General features: G+C 42.7%; 1 protein-coding gene across 1 annotated transcript in view; it reads right to left on the bottom strand.

The window, feature by feature from the left end:
- LOC144680561 (myelin transcription factor 1-like protein) overlaps positions 1-22536 on the bottom strand; it is a 516235-nt gene that overhangs the window by 118212 nt on the left and 375487 nt on the right. The window contains exons 12-13 of the mRNA XM_078541678.1: positions 17707-17957; positions 2713-2961 (exon numbers count right to left, since the gene is read on the bottom strand). Of these exons, the coding sequence (XP_078397804.1) occupies positions 2713-2961; positions 17707-17957 (500 nt within the window). The remainder of the gene's footprint in view (positions 1-2712; positions 2962-17706; positions 17958-22536) is intronic.

Genomic DNA, 22536 nt, shown 5'->3' with positions numbered 1-22536 from the left:
GGCTGATGTCCTTTCCAAGGCTGCAGGTTCTCTGAGTGGGGCTGAAGCCTCAGGATTGTGCCCACTGTGCTCAATTGGACATCAGAGGCAAAGGCAGCCAATTTGGAAACCACCTCCCACAAGATTGCACTGATGAGCACCTTGCTGGCAAGCGTGGGGTTTGGACTCTGAAATGGTGCCACCCCACAATTATTTTTATAAGGCATTAGGTTCCACCCGTTGTATGCATGCTTCTCGTGTATGTGTGTGTGTGTGTGAGTTGCACACTGGAGTCATCAGCCACATGATGAGTGGATAGCTCTTAGTACCCAGCAGCTGCCTTTTGGTTTGTTGTGATGGCTCAGTTCAGATAGTGCAGTGAACAACCACAGTATGAAGGCATCAGGACTGCTGCCAGGATATCGAGCCATAATCAGTACCATACACCGTTTATAGTCACACACTAGCTGGATATTAAGGGAATGAAATCCCTTTTGATTCTGCTACATGGCAGAGTTGAGATGCGGCACATGCAAAACATTGTGGAAGCAGTGAATGAGAGCCTGCAATCCTAGCAAAGCTGCTTGCCTACTCTGCCTGCATGTCTCTGGCAAGACAGAATGAAATGTAATGAGCTGTCATCGAGTAGAGAGCCTCAGTGGCCTCCCTTATGGAACAGTGGGCAGAAAACAAGGAGATGTTGCAAATATCTTCAGCTCCAACCTGGAAGGAGCCAGATACATAAAGTTAATCACCACAGTCACCTTCACAGCTGCTGACAATGCCATCCTTCCCCTTCCCTGAAGCTGCATCTGTGGCTGCAACAAGTGGCAGATTTTGCCTTCCTGAGGCACTGACATCCTTCACATGAACACACTGGATGGATAGGGCCTCCTGCTGAGAGTCCTTTGCCCCCTTCCTCTTTCCAGCATCTGTTCAGTCTCCAAGCCATGCATTATAACACTACTAGCGTATCCCTAAACTAGGAGCAACTGGTTTGTGCAGAAGCCATGAAGTTAGCAAAAGGTCCTTCAGTATCTTTTTAAAAATGTATTCTTTCATGGGATGTGGGTGTCACTGGCAACTCTAGCATTTGTTGCCCATTCCTAATTGCCTTTGAACCAAATGTCTTGCCATCCCATTTCAGAAGGCCATTAAGAATCAACCACATTTCTGGAGTCACATGTAGGGCAGACCATGTAGGAAGGCAGATTTCCTTCCCTAAAGGGCATCAGTGCACAGATGGGCTTTTACAACAATCGACAATGGTGTCATGGTCATTACTGAGACTAGCTTTCAATTTGAATTTAAATCCCATCAGCTGCTATGCTGGGATTTGAACCCTTGTCCCCAGAGCGTTAGCCTGGGCTTCTGGATTACTAACCCAGTGACATTACCACTACGCCACCACCTCCCCCTGCCACACCATGCATCGTAGATTTTTTTCTTCTTAAAACAACTATAGACAGCATCAAATACTTCCACAATCATTGAACCAGCCGGAAGAAAACAACCAGTAAATAACCTCTAAGCAGTTGATGATTCCTTTTCTAGAGCTGGCTGGAGTTTTGAACCCCAAAATGGCATTGCTGGTATCATATCAGTGTTGCACATTAGCTTCGTGATCTGCCCACACTGCATACTTCTGGCAGACATTCACTGCGCATGCAGTAACGCCTCCACGGACATGCTGTCTGACATGATTCACCCACAAGTGTGCACGGATGCCATGCACGCCATTCTGGAGCTCTAAAAGTACTCATAGCATTCCAAAACTGGATGCTAATGAGCTCAATTTCTCACCCAATCCTCCTGGCAAGAAATAAACTGAAAATCCACAAATGCTGGAAAACCCGAAATAAGTGGAGAACATTATGAAACTGGAAAGAAAGTCATCAGCAACTGAGAAATTAAAAAGGTTGGTAAATGACTTGTATTTATAATATTTCCCAATATTGAAGCGTCACATCCAAAATGTTAATGATGTCTTTTTTCCTCAGGTGCTGTTTGCATCTCTCTACTTCTGTGGTGCAAATTAAGTTATAGCTGCTGAAAACAATTTAAAAATGCCTGGGCAGCCTGAAAAAGAACAGTAGCTCTACCATCAAAGGCAAATATAAATATACAGGCTTAAGCACAAATGCCAATATTGGGCCATCCTTTTCAATTACACATCTTTAACTATACAAAAAAATTAACATGCAAGGAAGGAATGTCACAGTCTGTCAGGGATGTCAGTCAAGCTTCAAGAGGGAAACTAACTATCAGTGTTCCCTTCATAAAAATCACGCTATCACAAATGGTTATGATTAACTTGAACATCTGTTTGATTTCTTCCCCTTTTTTTTTTGATTTTCATTGTTCAAAACCAGTCCCAATGACATTGTCAGAGCAGAAGATTGGTGAATTTACTGATTCTGACTGCAAAGGGGGTGAATTATCATCAGCTGATATCATGATTAACACAGAGTGCTTCACCTTCGCCTATGTGGACATGTTAATTTATACAGTAGGTGCTCCTCTGAGATGCTTCTCCAATGATGCTCCCTAATGAATATGTGAAAATGAAATTACAGAAGAAATACAAAGGGATGTCAAAATCATCCTAATTCTTTGTAAGTTATGGAAAAACTCTTAATTCTACTTTTGCACACTATGACTATGCATAATCAATAAAACCTAGGTTTTTTTTTTCTTCTGCTGCTTTATTTTACATCCGCCTTTCACAAATACCTCTTTGGGATCCTCCTCGTCCATCGTCCTAGGTTTCATTTTGGTGTAGTCTACCGGAAAGTCCCAGCAATCACTCTCGTTCATTGTATAGCACTTGTTGACCATCATGTTCTGTCGTTGTGGGGACATTGGCTCTAATGGAGTCAGCAGGCCAGTGCTGCTGCTGCTGCCACAGCTGCCATCCCTGTGCCTCTGTTTGTTCATGCTCAGATCTAGGGTTCCATTCTCATCCACCTCGATCTCAGGATTCTGCATAATAAAGATCATCCCTTTTAACTGACTTTGCACTGCATACCAGTTACACTGCAATCTCTCTTATTTTAGCCTCTTCTTAGGTTAATGAACCTGTTCTGAGCGTAATGATAACTCTATGCACTAATTTAAACCCTTTAGCATTTTGGTGTGTTGTGAATAATGGCAGATACTTTGCAAAGTTGTAGAAAATTACTCTCAAGAAGAATGAGGGCTTTGAAACCCTGAAATACTATTGCAGCTTCCTAAGAATCATGAAAGCTGTCCACATTCTGTTTGAAAACCATTTCTTTCTTTATTACTTCTTTCAAGTATCAATATTTGTTTAGCTGACAAAGAATGAGTTAAAAAGCAATAAATGAAACACCCTGCACACCATTCCCTTCTCATCTCATGAATTTAAAAATCACTTAGCATACTTTCCATATTTAATTTCTAGAAACAAGAAAATAATCATGTTGTGAATTTTGGCATTTTATTTTTCTCTTGGGACAGAATTCATGCAACCAAAAAAAAAAACTTGTTATGAAAATGTTGGAGAACAGGGAGAGGTGATTAGTGAAGAGTGCATTTAATTTGGCTGTTTAAAATCTAGTCTTTGTCGGTATGCACAAAAACTATAACCCAACATTTAAAATAGCTTGTAGCTGCAGAAGAGACAGTATGAAACAGTTAGCTATGAACCTTTTCCAGCTGTACAGCACCCTTCCTCCAGAGCCTTTGAAAGATGTGACTCATTTTGTCAGGTTTACGCTGCACCACAGACAAAATGACAAACATGGATCAACAAATTAGCTATGGTCTGCAATTCGGTTTTACTAACCTCAAGCAATTTAGGCCCATCAACGTCACTCAGAACTGAACAACTCAACCCTAGTTCCTTCCCCTTGGTGATATTGACTCCTGGGATAATACAGGCCCTAGTCGATGCACCAACTCTCACATGACAGATGCATTATGATTGACAAACAATAACTCTTCCTAAAAGAATCCAGATGCCATTGGCATACTCCTTGAAGTGATGTTGTAGAGGCCAGATACTGACTGCTCTCCCCATGTATATTTTTGTCACATGAATTGCATTTGCCAATAAAAACTATATATTCTCACTTCTTCCCTGATAGACACTTTGTTGCTCAGTGCTGGCTACTTTGCCCAGCATAAATAGCCGAGGTCCCAGTCAGCAGTAGTAAATCAACACTTGACTTTTAAATATATTGGACCGTCCCTTCCTTATCCTGCCTCAAAGGGAATCCCATTGATGATCCAGGCATTACCCCTGGGTGGACAATCTGACACTGTGTACTTGGCATAACACAAAAATCTCTATCTGTTTCATTAAAAGTCTAATTACATTCCCTGGAAGAACTGTGAAACCTGGAAAGCACTTCATTAGTTCTCATAATTTGATATGAAGCAACTGCTCCCGAGATGGCAAAGTTCATTCAGCACCTGGCAAAGAACATTTGAAATGCAGAAAGAGAAAACTACTGGTGAGATGTAGGGATTAAATCAGGCAGGGATTAAGGCTGCTTATTTTAGACTATATTATGGTTGAGTTAAGAGATAATTAAGATAAAAAAGGGGTATAAGGTCAAAAATGGGAAGGTGAGGAAGACTGTAGAAGAGAAATAAGGTGGGGCTTAGGTTCCAATGTTGAAACTGAATAGAAATGAGGTGGAGACATGCAAATGAGATAACAGGTTTTAATAGGGAAGCAAAATAAATTATCCAATTTAGACGGGGCTCTACAAGAAAGAGACATTAGATCAGGGAAGTATGCACTTAATGACAAGCTTTCAGAAACTGTGTTAGCGGTACACATATTTAATTCGATGCAATTTACGAGGTTCCCCTTCTTGATGACTCTGATTGGAGGAAATTAAAATAATTAAAATGATCTCCCCTCTGATTTTCTCCCCTGACCCTTCCTCCTTGCAAGTGTTAAGTCTTGTTACAATATCTTCATGAGAACCAGTAGCTCGCCAATAATTTGACTCGATTATCTTCATGCATTAAGCATGGACAGTGTGTGTTGGGAAGCAATTTGATGAATCAGCTATTATAGCCAAATCAAGTCTCCACAGATGTGTGACTTCCAAAGTTAGCAATATAAACCGGTAAACTGGGCCAGTTTTTCTCATCTCTGGTTCAGAGTTAGTAAGCCCAACTATAGTGATGTTATGGGGTAAATTTTCATCTTTCTGTCTGCGAGTTGTACTGGCATCACAGATTAGCTGTCCGTTAAAAACTAATGCCCGATTTGCACTTCCATTGATTTTTGTAATGCCCAGTTGATCTAAACTCCAGTTTGCTGTCTGGGGGGAGAGTTGCTGTCTGGGTGGAGAGTTGTTGTAAACTTGCCAATGTGTATTTCTAACTTTGTAACATATCTATGGGTTAGAAAGGAGTGGTTTATTTTTCATGCGTGAACAACGGGGATAATATATGCTTCGCAATCTTTGGTAGCACCATAGCATTAGATGTGTCCATAATTAAAAACATGTACAATTGAAGTTAACTGATCTTCAATTCAGGTGTGGGTGGCCTTGCTAAAATTATTTGTTACTTACAGCAGTTTGCTGTAAAAGAAGCTATTTTATTGGGCGGATCTCTCCTAACATTACTAGGAATGCCATTCTGGGATTATTTACCAAGAGCCAGGATGTTGCATCATGTACTTAGTGCAGCACCACATTGTGCGCTCAAGTATTCTATCAGTAGCTTTCACTGAAGTTGCCTTAACTGGCCGTTACTAAAACAAAATACAGGCCCACTATAAATTTTTAAAAATGGAAAGTTCCACATTCAACTGCCTTAAAAAGAACTTCTGTACATTTTAATTATGCATTGTCTTCTATTTTCATCTTTTTTTGAAAAATAAAATCATTGTTCACTTTCTTATATACTCCTCTAAACCCTTTTCGAGTCCATCGCTTTCCCCATCTCCATTCTCTTCTTGGTTATGTCTTCCACTTTCTCACCCTTTCTTTTCACTGACCAGTCGCTTACATTCCGACCCACCCTCAAACTATCATTGATCTTCTGAACCAATGCAGTTCAGACTCCTCCAAGCAAATACATCTTGTGCCCTTCTGGGTGTAATTCATTCATTCTCAAGATGCCATCAGAAAAATAAAAACTATCAATTTATCTTAATCATGGTCTTTATATTAAGACCCTATACAAAGACAACAGATATAAAGAAATATGATTAATACAAACATCCTACAGCTCTGTTTTTGTAATTTGTGAAATGTTTACATTTAAATATAGAACTAACGTCATTAGGTGTAGTGACTTGAAAAAATTACTGAACCTAGCAATGCAAGGGACTTGAATTAATATCTACAACTTACGCTGATGTATGCATAGGTTGAGATGCAAATTATAATTGGTAACAACGGCAAACAAATATTTATCTCATTCGTAGGGCATTACTGAGTCAGCCATTTCATTGATGGTGTTAATCAAATTAAAATTAATACCAGGCCAGAAATATTCCATGCAGAAAGTACGCGAATAACCTATAGTATGTTAACCTCATATGTATTTCCAGGATGAGCAATGTTTGCATAGTCTCAATGAGCTTGCAGCATGGGGCACACCTGTGGCACACTTGGGAGATCATCTAGGAAGAAATAGAAAATTGCGTGTAGCAGCAGGATTTAAAGCGGTGGAGGCCACACCCTTCTGTTTGGAAAATTGTCTGTAAGCAGTCCAACAGGACACAGAGCACCCTAATGGCATCACAGGAATCCTGACGGAAGAAGGGAGTAGGACTCTCTTTAAGACAGAGTCCATAGCACCTCAGGCAAGCTGTCCAATAAGGAAGGCAAGAGGTGGAAACAGCACAATGCAAGAAATTTGATCAAGTTGTAGCCCGATTCTCTGTTCTGCATGTCTTGCATGCATATCTTAGCATTGGGAGAAATGGATTGCAGAATTACCCCTTTAATGTCCTTATTAAGTCATCCAAGGTAAAAGAACATGCTGCACCATTCTCTTAGTTCAGTGTGGTATGCACCACCATTATAATTGAAATAATCTCCCCCCCCACCAAACATTCTTGAATTACTGTCAAAGCTCTCAGTGAGTCCCTAGAAAGCATAGGGTACAAGCAAGAAGTGAGATGAAGCAGCGGCCAGTGACAGAGGAGCAGTAGGAACCTATGTCCTGAAAGTCAGTTCATGCAGTATCACTTTTTGACTGAGGTGCCCAGGGATCTGAAACACATCAAAAGAAAGATGGTTTCTGCAAGCATGGGTGGCGGGGAGTTTGTGACAAACAATAGCTGCAGCTGGCAGTCCTGTAGAGGAATCCATTAGCTGTAAACATGTAATCCTCTATGACAGGTTTACAAAGAATTTTATTACACAGAAACCAGACCCATCAGCCCAAAAGGTCTATGCTGATGTTTATGCTCCATATGAGCCTCCTCCCACTGTTCATCACCTCACCCTATCAGCATATTCTTCTATTCCATTCTCCATTGTGCACTTATCTAACTTCCCCTTAAATGCATCTGATGCTTGTCACCTCAACCACTCCATGCGCCAGCATGTTTCATGTTCTCACCGCTCTCTGGTTAAAGAAACTTCTCCTGAATTCCTTATTCATTTTTTGTGACTATTAATACTCATGGTCCTCATTTTGAACTTTCCCACCAGTGGAAACATCTTCTCTACTTCCACTCTACCAAATTTTTGCAACACTTCATTCTACCAGGAGTGCTCAGATTTTCATTATAAAGATTTGTAGGTGTACAGTGGAATTGCTATTTCTTTTAGTTTAGAGAAACTTGCTGTTCAGTTAAAAAGAACCACAAACTATGCTTCACTGATACCACTGGTGCCATTAGTTCCCTTTCATATGGTAACCATATTAAGGTAGTGTTGACCTACAGGACTTCAAACATCTACCCCTATCTGCACTCCAGCAATTCTCTCTGATGGCTGCTCATATGACAGAAAGTGCACAGGGCTAGGTTGCCTGTGCAGTTGTGCAAAAGGTGGAGCATGCTGTTGATCTATCTCAGGACCACCTCAATCCCCAGAGGTACTTTTGCACACACATCAGTCAGCCATGTCACATACTCCTGCGACACAGGTAGTAAATGGATAATGCAATAGACTAGATAAGAGAGCATGCACATCATGCATTGTCATCAAGGGGATGCTTGATGGAATAAAACACTAGACAGTCACATGCAGCATGTTATGACATTGAAAATCTTCTTGTAGTGAAGCTAAACATTTATAAAGAGTGTTCTTGAAAGAAATTTCAAGTATATTTCATCACATAGTAGGAATGTAATATTTGTGAGTTGCTTCAAAGGCTTAAGGCATTGTTGAAACATACAAAGTTCTTACATGGCTCGACAGGGTAGATGCAGGAAGGATGTTTCTCCTGACTTGGGGATCTACAACCAGGGGACACAGTCTCAGAATATGAGGTCAGCCATTTAGGACTGAGAAGGAGGAGGAATTTCTTCACTCAGACGGTGGTGAATCTTAGGAATTCTCTAGCCCAGAGGACTGTGGAGTCTCAGTCACTGAGTACATTCAACACAAAGATCGATAGATTCTAGATATGAATAATATCAAGGGATATGGGGATAGTAGGGGTAAATGGCGTTGAGGTAGAAGATAAGCTATGATCTGGTTGAATGGTGAAGCAGGCTCGAGGGGACGAATGGCCTACTCCTGCTCTTATAGTTCCTATAGTATTAAGTTTCTAAATACTCGTAGAAGACATGGGCCACAAATTTCCCCCCATCGGGAGGGTTGTGCGGGGGCGGGTGCAAACCCAATCGGCGCCCCCAATCAGGTCCGCACTGTCGTTTTACGTGGGCTGAGCACTCCCTGTGCGGGCTGGGGGCAGGGGGGTTGGGGGGTGGATTCCCTGAGTGGTTCCCTGCGAAAGAGCGCAGAAATCTCCCTGAGGCACAGAGGTGCTCAGGGAGATTTGTTTAAATTTTAAACAACTAAATAAAGGAATTAAAAAATTTTAAAACATGTCCCCTCATGTGACAGTGTCACATGAGCTGGGACATGTCAATGAATTTTTTAAAGTAATTTTTATTTCATTTTAAAACACTTCATGAAACCTCATCCCACCCGTGGATGAGGTTTCACGAAAAATGCAAAGGGCGCCTTGGCTCTTCACCCGCCCGCCAACCTAAAGATTGGACGGGCAGCTCATTTAACTGTTTAAATTAGTTTTTAAACAGGCCTGAATAGGCCTTTGGCAGTTTGGCGGGCGCGCAGCCAAGTCAGCTGTGCGCCCGCCGAACGGAAAATCTAAATGACGTGCGGTGACGTTAGGATACCCGCCCGATGTCACCACGCGTCATTTTATGCACTGGTGAGTGGGCCCCACCCCTGCTTGCCGGCCGGAAAATTTTTCCCATGGGAAGCTGTAGTTAGGACAGTGAATGCAATGGGAACATTTAAAAATGCCCACTGTATTAATACATAATGTGAATGATCACATGCCAGGCAGCTTTTTCAACTAGCATCAGACTCCCTTTCACATGTTTTCAAGTGGTTTCTACTCCCCTTGTTCCTCTCTTTGCAGCACTCCAGGTCTTCTTCCTCGGTCACCTCTATGATGATGCCAATTTGCAGGGCACATTATATGAGATGCAGCACATTACCACAATGCTTGAAACTTTAGCCAGGCTGTGTTGCTCCAGTAGGTATATAGAAACATAGGCCAGGATTTTCCCCTTGGTGATTTGGGGGCGAGGCCGCTCACTACTGGGAAAATAACGCGGGATGACGTCGGGAGGAACCCCCGACGTCATCCCGGTCCCTTTAAATATTCACGAAGGCGGGCGGATGCGAAATCAGCTGTCTGCCCGCCGACCTGTCAATGGCCAATTAAGGCCATTGACAGGCTAATTAACCTTATTAAACACCCTGCCCGGCCAACCTTAAGGCTGGCGGGCAGGCCAGGAGCCCCAGTGGGCTGCAGATTATTAATGAAACTTCATCCACTGGTGGGATGAAGTTTCATAGACGTTTTTTGAAAATTTAATAAATTTTATGTGTTTATTATTAACATGTCCCATCTCGTGCGACATTGTCACATGAGGGGGACATGTTAATAATTTTAATATTTATCTATTTTTAGAGTTTACTTCCCTCTCACGAATCTCCCTGAGACAGGACTTTGCCTCAGGGAGCAGTGCGCTCTTTCGCGCGCATACACGGAAGAGCGCACTTTGACAGATGGGGATTCCCTCCACCCCTCCGCACAGGAAACACATAGTGCTTCCTGTTGGGCAGGCTGCTGGGCGGGCCTTAATTGGCCCGCCCACTCAAAATGGTGGCGGGCCCCATTTCGGCGGCGGGGATCGGCTGCCCACCCGCCAGCCAAGGGCTAAATTCTGCCCATGGAAACATAGGGCTGAATGTTGTCATCGGCGAGCAGGGGGCGGGGCCCGCTCGCTGATGCACAAAATGACGCGGGATGATGTCAGGGGAACCCCCGACGTAAACCCGCCCCATTTAAATTTTCAGGAAGGTGGGGGCACAGCAAAATCAGCTGTGGGCCCACTGACCTGTCAATGGCCAATTGAGGCCATTGACAGGATCATTAAAACAATTAAAGGACCTGCCCGTCCAACCTTAAGGTTGGTGGGAAGGCCAGGAGCCCCAGCGGGAATAGAGAAAACATGAAACATCATCCACCAGCGGGATGAGGTTTCATGTTGGGATTTTGAAAGTTTAATAAAGTTTTAGTGAAATTTATGAACATGTCCCATCTCATGTGACATTGTCACACGAGGGGGACATGTTAAGGATTTTTTTTTTCTATTTTTAATGTTTTCACAACTGTCAGCGATCTCCCTGAGGCAACACTTAGCCTCAGGGAGATATGCGCTCTTTCGTGCACATGCGCGATAGGGCGCACTCTCGCTTTTGGGGAATCCCCCCTGCCCGCACAGGAAGCGCATAGCGCTTCCCGCTGGGCGTCACGCTGGGTGGGCCTTAATTGGCCCGCCCATTTAAAATGGCAGTGGGGCCCACTTCTCCAGCGGGGATCGGCTCCCCGCCCAGCTGAGATTGGGTTGGGCCCGCACGCCCAGTAGGCAGAAAATTCTGCCCATAGAAACTAGGAGCAGGAGTAGGCCATTTGGCCCTTCGAGCCTGCTCCGCCATTCATTATGATCATGGCTGATCATCCAACTCAATAGCCTGCTCCTGCCTTCTCCCCATATCCTTTGATCCCTTTCGCCCCAAGAGCTATATCTAACTCCTTCTTGAAAATATACAATGTTTTGGCCTCAACTAATTTCTGTGGTAACAAATTCCACAGGCTCACCCCTCTCTGGGTGAAGAAATTTCTCCTCATCTCTATCCTAAATGGTCTACCCCATATCCTCAGACTGTGACCCCTGGTTCTGGACTCCCCCACCATCAGGAACATCCTTCCTGCATCTTTGTCTGCCAACCAGTTTTCTATCCATCTCAATACAACACTCCCAATCCCATGTGCTTTAATTTTACACGCTAATCTCTTATGTGGTACTTTGTCGAAAGCCTTCTGAAAGTCCAAATAAACCACATCCACTGGCTCCCCCTCATCAACCCTATGAGTTACATTCTCGAAAAATTCCTGTACATTTGTCAAGCATGATTTCCTTTTCATAAATCCATGCTGACTCTGTCCAATTCTGCCACTGTTTTCCAAGTGCTCAGCTATTAAATCTTTTACAATGGACTCTAGGATTTTCCCCACTACCAACGTCAGGCTGACCAGTCTATAATTCCCTGTTTTCTCTCTACCTCCCTTTTTAAATAGTGGGGTTATATTAGCTACCCTCCAATCTGTAGGAACTGTTCCAGAGTCCATAGAATCTCGGAAGATGACCACCAATGCATTCATTATTTCTAGGGCCACTTCCTTAAGTACTCTAGGATGTAGATTATCAGGCCCCGGGGATTTATCGGCCTTCAATCCCATCAATTGCCCCAACACCATTTCCCTACTGATACTGATTTATTTCAGTTCCTCCTTCTCATTAAACCCTGTGTTCCCCAACATTTCTGGTATGTTATTTGTGTCCTCCTTTGTGAAGACAGAACCAAAGTATGTATTTAGTTGGTCAACCATTTCTTTGTTCCCCATTATAAATTCCCCTGTTTCTGACTGTATAGGACCTACATTTGTCTTTGCCAATCTTTTTCTCTTCAAATACCGATAGAAAATTTTACAGTCAGTTTTTATGTTCCCCGCAAGCTTACTCTCGTACTCTATTTTCCCCTTCTTAATCAATCCCTTGGTCCTCAACTACGTCACTCTCCATCTTGATGAAGAATTCTATCATATTATGGTCGCTCATCCCAAGGGGCCTCTCACAACTAGATTGCCAATTATTCCTTTCTCATTACACAATACCCAGTCTACGTTGGCCGGTTCTCTAGTTGGTTCCTCAACGTATTGGTCCAGAAAAACATCCCGTACACACTCCAGGAATTACTCCTCTACAGTATTGTTACTAATTTGATTTGCCCAATCTATATGCAGATTAAAGTCACCCATAATTACAGATGTTCCTTTATTGCATGCGTCTCTAATTTCCTGTTTAATGCCATTCCCAACATCACCACTACAGCACTAACGTTTTTTGCCCCTTAGTGTTTCTCAGCTCTACCCATACAGGTTCCACATCGTCGGAGCTAATATCCTTCCTTACTATTACATTAATTTCCTCTTTAATCAGCAATGCAACTCCACCGCCTTTTCCTTTTTGTCTGTCCTTCCTAAATACTAAATACCCTTGGATGTTCAGTTCCCATCCCTGGTCACCCTGCAGCCATGTATCCATAGTCCCGACTATATCATACCTGTTTACATCTATTTATGCGGTTAATTTATCCACTTTATTGCGAATGCTCCTCGCGTTAAGGCACAAAGCCGTAAAGTTGTCTTTTTAATATTACTTGTCCCGTTCCCACTATTTTTCACTGAGGCCCCATTTAATTCTTGCCCTTGATTTATCTGCCTATCACTTTTCTTATTCCCCTTTCTGTCTTTTGTTCTTGTCCTTGATTACCCCTTCTCTGACTCCTTGCATAGGTTCCCACCCCCCTGCCAGTTTAGTTTAAACCCTCCCCAACCACTCTAGCAAATATTCCTCCGAGGACCTCAGTCCCGGACCTGCCCAGGTGTAACCCATCCAGTTTGTACTGGTCCCATCTCCCCCAGAACCGGTCCCAATGTCCCAGGAATCTGAAACCCTCCCCATCACACCATCTCTTCAGCCACGTATTCATCCGATATATCCTGCTATTTCTACTCTGACTAGTACGTGGCACTGGTAGTAATCCTGAGATCACTACCTTTGAGGTCCTACTTTTCAACTTACTTCCTAACTCCCTATATTCTGCTTTTAGGACCTCATCCCTTTTTTTACCTATGTCATTTGTACCAATGTGTACCACAACCACTGGCTGTTCACCCTCCCCCTTCAGAATGTCCTCTAGCCGCTCTGAGACATCCTTGACCCTCGCACCAGGGAGGCAACATATCATCCTGGAGTCTCGTTTGCAGCCACAAAAACGCCTATCTATTTTCCTTACAATTGAATCCCCTATAACTATTGCATTCCCACACTTTTTACTCCTCCGCTGTGCAGCAGTGCCAAACATGGTGCAACGAATTTGACTGTGGCTGCTTTCCCCTGAGAGGCCATTTCCCCCAACAGTATCCAAAACGGTATATCTGTTTTGCAGGGGAATAGCCACAGGAGATTCCTGTACTGCCTGCCTAGTCCTCTTGCTCTGCCTGGTGGTCATCCATTCCCTTCCTGCCTGTGGACTGTGTGACCACCTCTCTATATGTGCTATCCACGATACTCTCCACCTCGTGGATGCTCCAGTGTGTCCCCAGCCGCCAGTCCAGCTCCAAAACCTGGGCTTCCAGGACCTGCAGCTGGAGACACTTCTCGCACACAAGCTGGCCCCGGGCACTGGAAATATTCCCAGCTTCCCACATAGAGCAGGGGGAACACATCACGGCTTTGAGCTCTCCTGCCATGACTTACCCCTTTAAATTAAATTAAACCTTTTGAAAGATACTTAACATGCACCACATTATACTTGTATTCGACTGTTGTCCTGGAATACTGTACACAGAGCTGCCATTTTCCCTGAGGTTAGCTTGATTACACAGCAGTCACCTTCAGATTAGTTTTAGTGGTTTAATTAATGCTAAGACCATGGCTGCCTTACAATGAAGGCATTATGACGGCTGTGTCGGAAGAAAGCAATGACTTGCTGATGGCTATTAACAAGTTGAAATGTATTTATCCTTGCAAGAAGGTAAAGTGGAATCCTTTCTGATTCATGCAGATAATGACATGTGAAATGAAACATCTAAGGTATTATGGGTATCAAGCTGCTGCCAGTTGTTCATTGGAGGAGATGAAATTACAAGGTTTAGAAAAAACTCTAGTCCATTAAGCTAAGCATTATGGACTGTGCATTGACTAATGTAGATGACGCCATCCCGTGGCACTTGGAACAACTTAGAGGCAAAAGAGGGCTATTGTGATCCTCTCAGCCATTATAGAACTGTGCCTGTACACAAGGTTGGTTCAGGATCATTTTGCAGAGTTTCAGAGCGTCTCTTGTGAATCTAAGCCCATGCCTCTGACTGTTGTAAGTATGTACATCTTGTGCTGTAAATACAGATTGAGTGGATGAGTGAGTTGATGTGGAGCACATTTCGTACAGTCTTGCATCCCTCTAGTGATTCTTGCCTTCTTCCTCCCAAGAAACAAAAGTAATGGGGAAATTTCTATTGTGGTAATATTAACGAATTTTGGAGAAAAATATCAGCTGTCCAGCAATAACCACAAAGGTATCAAAATTCAAGCAAAAGTAAGAGAAACAAACAGAAAAATAAATAGTGGGCTGTAATTGTCCTGGCAGTCTCCAAAATAGGGCTCTTTAGCAACAGCCCCTAGCTATTGTGGATGCCCATTTCACATGAATGTGTTGATTAAAAGCTATCCCAGTGGGAATGCAAAGTAATTGTGCGAAGAATGTGAAAAACTGAAGCCTTGTTAACATATGCAAACTGGTAGACGGGCGGGCATCCCTGCGCCAGAAGGAATCCAAAGTGGAAAACAAAATGGGCAGAGAACTGGCAGGATGGTACTCTAACCCGACTTCCATATAGTTTTACCCAAATTATATCCATTTTTTGAGGGAAACCAATCAGAAGATTGAGGAAATAATAATTCCAAAAATAAGACAGATCCAGCAGTTATTGGATTATATCCATTCAACTAAAATCAGGAAAATCAACTAAATCAGGATTAAAAGATTCTCCAGGTTTGTGACACTATGCCCATTGGTTATCAGTTTATTTTTATGAGAAACCACAAAGTCCTGCTCAGTATGTTGTACAAATTTCTTTCACCATAATATTGCTCATAAAATAGACAAAGGAGGTTCGACAGCTGTTACATTTTTGACAAAGTTCCACACAAAAAATTATTAACTAAAATTTGAGCACATGAAATTGGAGATAGCCTTTTGACTTCAGTTGTAAATTTGTTGGGCGCTAGCAGGGAAAGAATGTGGATCAGTGGCATTTACTCAGAGCATGGTAAGTGGTGCCTCCAGTGATCTTTTCTGGTGGCTCAACTTCTCACCATTTTTATTAATGACATGGATCAAGAAATACAGAGGTATACTTCCAAGTTTACAAATGATGCTAATTTAAGATGGACAGCAAATCATGTAGATGGGAACAAGAAATTGTAGCATAGGCAAATTAGGTGAGTGCGCAACATGACAGCAGATGGAGTTTAATGTCAGCAGCGAGAGAACATCCGCTTTGGACATAAGAAAGATAAATCAGAGTATTTCTAAATGTTGAGAAAATAGGAACGGTTCAAGGAGCATAGCGATTTGGGAGACTAAATGCACAAATCATTTAAAGCTACTGAACAGATACAAGACGATACGCATCAAACTGGCGAAAGGAAAGTTGGCCTTGTCTGAAAGTGACTGAATTAGAAAGGAGACAAAGTTATCCTCATTTGTATATATCCTTGGTCAGAACCGACCTGGAATACTGCATTTACTTCTGGGCTCCGCACCTCAGGGAAGATGAATTGGCCCTGGAGGAGGTGCAGTGCAGATTCACCAGACTGGGCTTAGAAGGTTAAATTATGAGGTCAGGTTGCATACATTTGGCCTTTAGACAGACCCTTGCATATAGGAGATTGAGGGGTGATCTGATCAATAAAGGTAGATGCAGAGGAAATATATCCTCTGGTGAGAGAAGCAATAATGAGAAAATATAATCTTAAAATGAAATACAGGTCATTTTGGAGGGAAATCAGGAGGCACTTTTTCACACAAAGGGTAGTAGGAATCTGGGATTATCTACCCCAAAAGGCCATGGATGCTGGAACAATTGGAGCTTTCATGGCTGAGATTGTTAGATTTTCATTGCATAATGTTATCAAGCGATGTAGAGCTAAGGTGGGTAAATGGATCAGCTGTGATCTAATTGAATGGTAGAGCAGGCTCAAGGGGCTGAATAGCTTACTCCAATTCCTGTATGAGCTGTGCTTTTTATTTCAGCTTATTTTTTCTTATAATCAACTATGCCTCAATCTTCAATTTTAATGCCACTGAAAGAGAAGCACGAAACACATTTCTTAGATAATGGAATTTGAAGAAATGAAAGGAAAGAGCTTATTTAAAGTAATTAAGTGCAGGAATGCGAGTGAAGGATTATTTCAAAATAGGGTTTCAGACAGACTGGTTAGTCAGTGCAGATGCCCAATCTCTCTTAGAACTGATAGAATAAAAGTCTTTCTCTGCTGCTTTAATAAGGATCTAGTGAAAAATTACTTAGTTCAGTCTCAACGCAGCACCTAATCGGTGTGAGTCCATTGCACAAATTAGCTGTCAGGGAGGTCTTAAAAATGGTTTGGGTAAGAAATGGAAAAAAATCACATTGGTGTAATAGGAGTCCTTCTTGAGGCTGGGGTTAAAGCATTTCAGAGAGCTTAATGCTGGCTCTGATGACAGAAATGGAAAACTGTTAGGCTGTAGATAGCTAGTGCCACATTATTTACATTGCCTGAATGCAAATCCGAATGTTGCATAAGGAGAGGCTCTCTGTTTATTAGTACATGCAGAGCTTCATTTCCTGTCATGTAAATTTTAAAGGTGTTGAGGATGCTTAAGTTTATAAAGTACCCAAGAGTTCTGAACATTTTTTAAACTGAACTTTACACCACAATATAGTTTTACTCAATGCCATGTGGCAGAAGATAGCATGGTGAAGTCGGGACCCCATTCTAAACATCTGCAATGCAAAAATGGTAGCACAGTTGCACCCTTAGATTCCCAGTACTAGTATCCCTCATCCTGATAAGCAAAAATATAAAATGGATATCCTAACTTGGAATTATCCAAAAAAGAACAAATGAAAACTGTATTCATCTATTCTTATCCACATAAAAGCTTTGTTGAAAACCCTGTTAAGATTCCAGATTAACAGAACACAGGGTCAGATTCAATGTTCATACCAAGGCACACAGCTTGCCCTTCTCTTCAATGAAGCCATTATATATTGATCAGTGTTATTTGGGTTTGCTTTGTGCTTAGGCCTGTATACATGTACACACATATTTGCATGGATGGTGGAGTCATAGACTGTCAACTAATCTGGGAAAGGGCCTTTGAAAGGGATGTCACTTACCCTAGCACACAGATCCTGAGGCTTGGTCGAGAGGTTCTGAGGCATCTCGCGGCACCTGGTGGACAAATTCAGAATTGCCGTGGCTGCCATGTGTGCTGCCTCCATGTCATGCGTGTAGTCGAAGCTGCTCTTGCTCGAGGTGCTGCTGGCACTGCTGCCTCCACCACAGCTGATACTGCTGCTGCTACTGCTGGGAGCATAGCTACTCGTCGTGCTGCTGGCTGAACTGGAGTTCTTGCAAAATCGCTTTGCTGTAACAACAAGCAATAAAGGGAACACATGACCACTAATTATTCCATCAACCAAATATCGGCAGCAAGGATTTGTGTTGTTTCTTTTTAACATAAAGGCCCTGAAACTGCATTCTGGGATACTAATGTATGAACACTTGAACATGTTTACCTAAAAAAATTCTCCCTTCACTACCTTATTGAAGACTTTAACCCACTTATTTTAAAGAAGCGAAAACCTCCTATAAACTGGTGGAGATAAAGATTTCGGGCAAATTTATTAAGTATTCTATGTTAATATTTCAAGGCAATACAGCATGGCATATTGCATTAAAGATATAAAATGTTACAACCTTATGGCAAATTCCCTGAAAAGTGTGATATTTTAATATATACATGTATCTGCCATTATTTTCCCCTCTGCATTAGTTTTAGTAATTTCATTAACATGCTTGCAAAGTACATGATTAGGAATGAATTTTAAAAATGCGCAAAGGGAAATACAGAAGGCTGCATCACAGGTTTGCTTTCTGTACCTTACTAATGGACTGCCACAAAAAATGATGGATAAAAAATGGGATGGGGATGAATGGATTCTGCTATGCCTATTCAGTGGACATAAAATGGAGGCAAAAAGCACCAATCTTCCAATGCCGTCTCCCATACTCAAGGGCTCCTGAAATATGTTTGTGCCACACTGGGATGGGTGATATACCAGCATTCAGGGTGGCCACCCCAAAACAGGCATATGTTAATGAGCAACCAGATACGCCTGTTTTAGGACTTCTGTCAGTTGTTTGATAGGACTGAGGACGCTCTCCTCAGGATTTAGGGTTTTCAATAGCCTAAGCAGTGGTCCTTAATGGGACAGCTGGAAGACACAACCAAAATAGTGTTTTCTTTTAAACTTACTTTGATGCGGAGCAGAGGGGAAATAGGAGTGGTCCTCCTGGGTGCACGACAGTCACTGACAAACGAGCCACTGACAGCTCATACTAGCCCACGCCCCCCCTCACCAGAACATACCTCAGTGCTGCTGCCAGTTGAAATTTGTCCTTCAAACCTGTGAGCTGTCAATGTATCAGCAATTACATTGCCAAGGTCCAGTAACAATCATCTTGTTGACTGGCAATTACATTGTATGATAATTACATTAAGATAATTGCATTGTTAAAACAGGTGATGGGCATTGGCTCACCAATAAATGGGTACAGCTGTAACACTCCATTGGGGCAAGGAATTAGGAGCCTGTCATTTTGTTGAGCTGGCTGAAGAATAAACTTGCTTGAGGTAAAAGACCAGCTTCAGACTCATTCTTCCCTTACATACAATTATTGGAGTTAACAGCTGCCTCCAGATATCCAGCTGATATATGCAGTTCATTGGAATTATCTGATGAGGTCTGAGGTCCAACTTCAGTCATGCCTCTAGCCTCTGCTGTGTTTATTTAGCCACCAACCATACTCTATCCAAAAAACAGTACAAAACAAATTTCTTGCCCAAAGTACCAATTAGTTGGTCTACAGAATAAAAACTGTAAGTAATTTAGTACACGTGTTGTTTTCAATCCCTGCTCCAAAGTCTATTCCATACCTACTGATTCCACTCCTCTCCCAGGCAATAGTTGGAGATTAATCCAGTCTATTTGCAACATTGCTGGCACATTTGACCCTGAGACCTTCATACTTGTGCCATCACTAAGACAGCCTATTTTCACCTCTGTAGCATCATCTGACTTCACCCCTGCCTCAGCTCATTTGCTGCTGAAACCCTCTCTCATGCCTTTGTTAGCTCTGGATTGACTATTCCGACAGACTCCTGGCTGGTTTCTCACATTCTTGAGTTCTTTCAAAACTCTGCTGCCCCTAGCTTAACTCACACCAAGTCCTGTTCTCCTATCACCCATGTACTCGCTGACCTACAATGCCTCCCGGTCAAGCAATGAGATTTTAAAATTCTCATTCTTCAAATCCCTCCATGGCCTTGCCCCTGTCTATCTCGGTAATCTCCTCCAGCCCCATAACCATTTGAGATATCTGCGCTCCTCTAATTTATGCTTACTTTGTATTCCCAATTTTAATCATTCCACCATTGTGGTCTCACCTTCAGTTGCCTAGGCCCAAGTTCTGGAATAACCTCCCTACGCCTCTCCACCTCTTTACCTCGCTTTTGTCCTTTAAGACACTTCTTAAAACCACCACTTTGACCAAACCTTTGGTCATCTGACTTAAAACCTCCTCATGCGGCTCGGTTTTCATACTTTGTTTTCTATTGCTCCTGTGAAGTGCCTTAAGACCATAAGACGTAGGAGTAGAAGTAGGCCATTTGGCCCATTGAGTTCTGCTCCGCCAGTCAATCAGATCATGGCTGATCTGATAATCCTCAATTCCACTTTCCTGCCTTTTCCCCACAACCCTCGGGGCGTAATTTTACGTCCTGTGAGCGGCGCGGGCCCGACCCGATCGGACGTAAAATCGCGCGAGAAGACGTTGGGCAAGCATCTGATATTTCGCTCGGCGTGCACACGCAAAAGTCGGAAGTGCGTCCGCTGACAATTAAGAGGGCAATTAAGACCATTAAAGGTGCAATTGTCTCCGATTTTCCGTGGCCTGTCCAACCTTACGGTTGGTGGACGGGCGAATCGGCCAGGCGGACTTTGCATTTTTCATCAAAACTCATCCAAGGGCGGGACGAAATCTCTATTATGAAATAAAATAAAAATAAATATGTGGGCAGCATTTTTATCAGCTATATTTTCAGGTGAATGTTTATTCCGCTTTTAAAATCTTTATTTTACCTTTTACAGGTTTCTAGCTCCCTGAGGCAGCCGCCCACCTTCAGGGAGTTTTCTCGGAGTGCTCACCCGCGCCCGCTGTGATGTCATCATCCACCGCCTTCCCACCCCCACCCTGGCAGCGCTGTGCGTTTCACGCCAGCTGGCCATTAATTGGCCAACCAGCGTGAAATCATGGTCGAGGGCCGATTGCGGTCAGCGGTCCATTTCCCGACTGCTCCTAGGCTGATCAGGCGCACCCACCAAAGGTAAAATTCAGGCCTTGATTAAAAATCTGTCTATCTCAGCCTTCAATATACTTAACGACCCAGCCTCTATGGAAAAGAATTCCACAGATTCACTACCCTCCGAGAGAAGAAAATCCTCCTCATCTCTGTCTTAAATGGTTGACCCCTTACTCTGAGATTATGCCCTCTGGTCCTAGACTCTCCCACAAGGGGAAACAACCTCTCAGCATCTACCCTGTCAAGCCCCCTAAGAATCTTATATATTTCAATAAGGTCGCCTTTTGTTCTTCTAAACTCCAATGAGTACAAGCCCAACCTACTGAACCTCTCCTCATAAGAAAATCCCTCCACACCCGGGATCAACCTAGTGAACCTTCTTGCCTGCAATGCCAATATATATTTCCTTAGAAAAGGGGACCAAAATTGTTCAGTGTTCTAGGTGTGGTCTAACTAGTGTCTTTAATAGTTTTAGCAAGGCTTACCTATTTTTATACTTCATTCCCTTTGAAATAAAAGCCAACATTCCATTTGCCTTCCCTATTACCTGCTGAACTTGTATGCTAGTTTTTTGTGATTCATGCACAAGGACCCCCAAATCCCTCTGTGCTGCAGCCTTCTGCAGTCTTTCTCCATTTAAATAATATTCACCTCCTCTATTCTTCCTGCCAAAGTGCATAACCTCACATTTTCCCACATTACATTCCATCTGCCAAGTTTCTGCCTACCCACTTAACCTGTCTATATCCCTCTGTAGAATCTTTGTGTCATCCTCACCACTTGCCTTCCCACCTATCTTTGTGTCATCCACAAATGTGGCGATAGTACATTCACTTCCCTCACCTAAGTCATTAATAATATATTGTAAATAATTGTGGCCCCAGCACTGATCCCTGTGCCATTCCACTAGCTGCAGGTTGCCATCCTGAAAATGCTCCCCCTTATCCCAACTCTCTGTCTTCTATTAGTTAGCCAATCCTCTATCCATGCTAATATACTACTCCCAATACCTTGGGCTCTCATCTTATTAAGTAGCCTTATGTGCGGCACCTTATCGAACGCATTTTGGAAATCCAAATACATTACATCTACTGGTTCCCCTTTATTTATCCTGCTTGTTATCTCAAAGAATTCTTATAAATTTATCAGCATGATTTCCCCTTGTACTTCTGCAATCTCCCAGTGAGGAAGACATTCTTACCCCCAAAATATCTTTAAATCTTTGCTTGTTTCACCTCCCAGGAATCTCAATTGCAAGAAATCTCTATCCAGAATAGGAGATAATTCCACAAACCTTTCCTGTACCAGTTCCGAAGAGAGACCCTCCTCCCCCAACATATCCTTTTGCTTTTTGCTCTCCTCCAATCAGCAGGCTATTCCTTATTTGCAACCTTACTTCCCCCCAAGCAAAAGAGGTCATTCCTTTCTTTTTCTGACTGCCTCCCTCACCTCTCTTAGTTTCCTCAGTACACCCATACTCTGTTCTAAGTAGCTTTGAATAACACAGTTTTGTTATTAAGTACTTAACAAATTACTACCCATTTATTCATTTTATGTACTACACACCCCATTATAATGTGGT

The sequence above is a fragment of the Cetorhinus maximus genome, chromosome 5 (assembly GCF_964194155.1).
Source record: "Cetorhinus maximus chromosome 5, sCetMax3.hap1.1, whole genome shotgun sequence".
Lineage (NCBI taxonomy): Eukaryota > Metazoa > Chordata > Chondrichthyes > Lamniformes > Cetorhinidae > Cetorhinus > Cetorhinus maximus.
The sequence above is the reverse complement of the archived record's forward strand: the minus strand, read 5'-3'. Positions and strand labels throughout refer to the sequence as shown.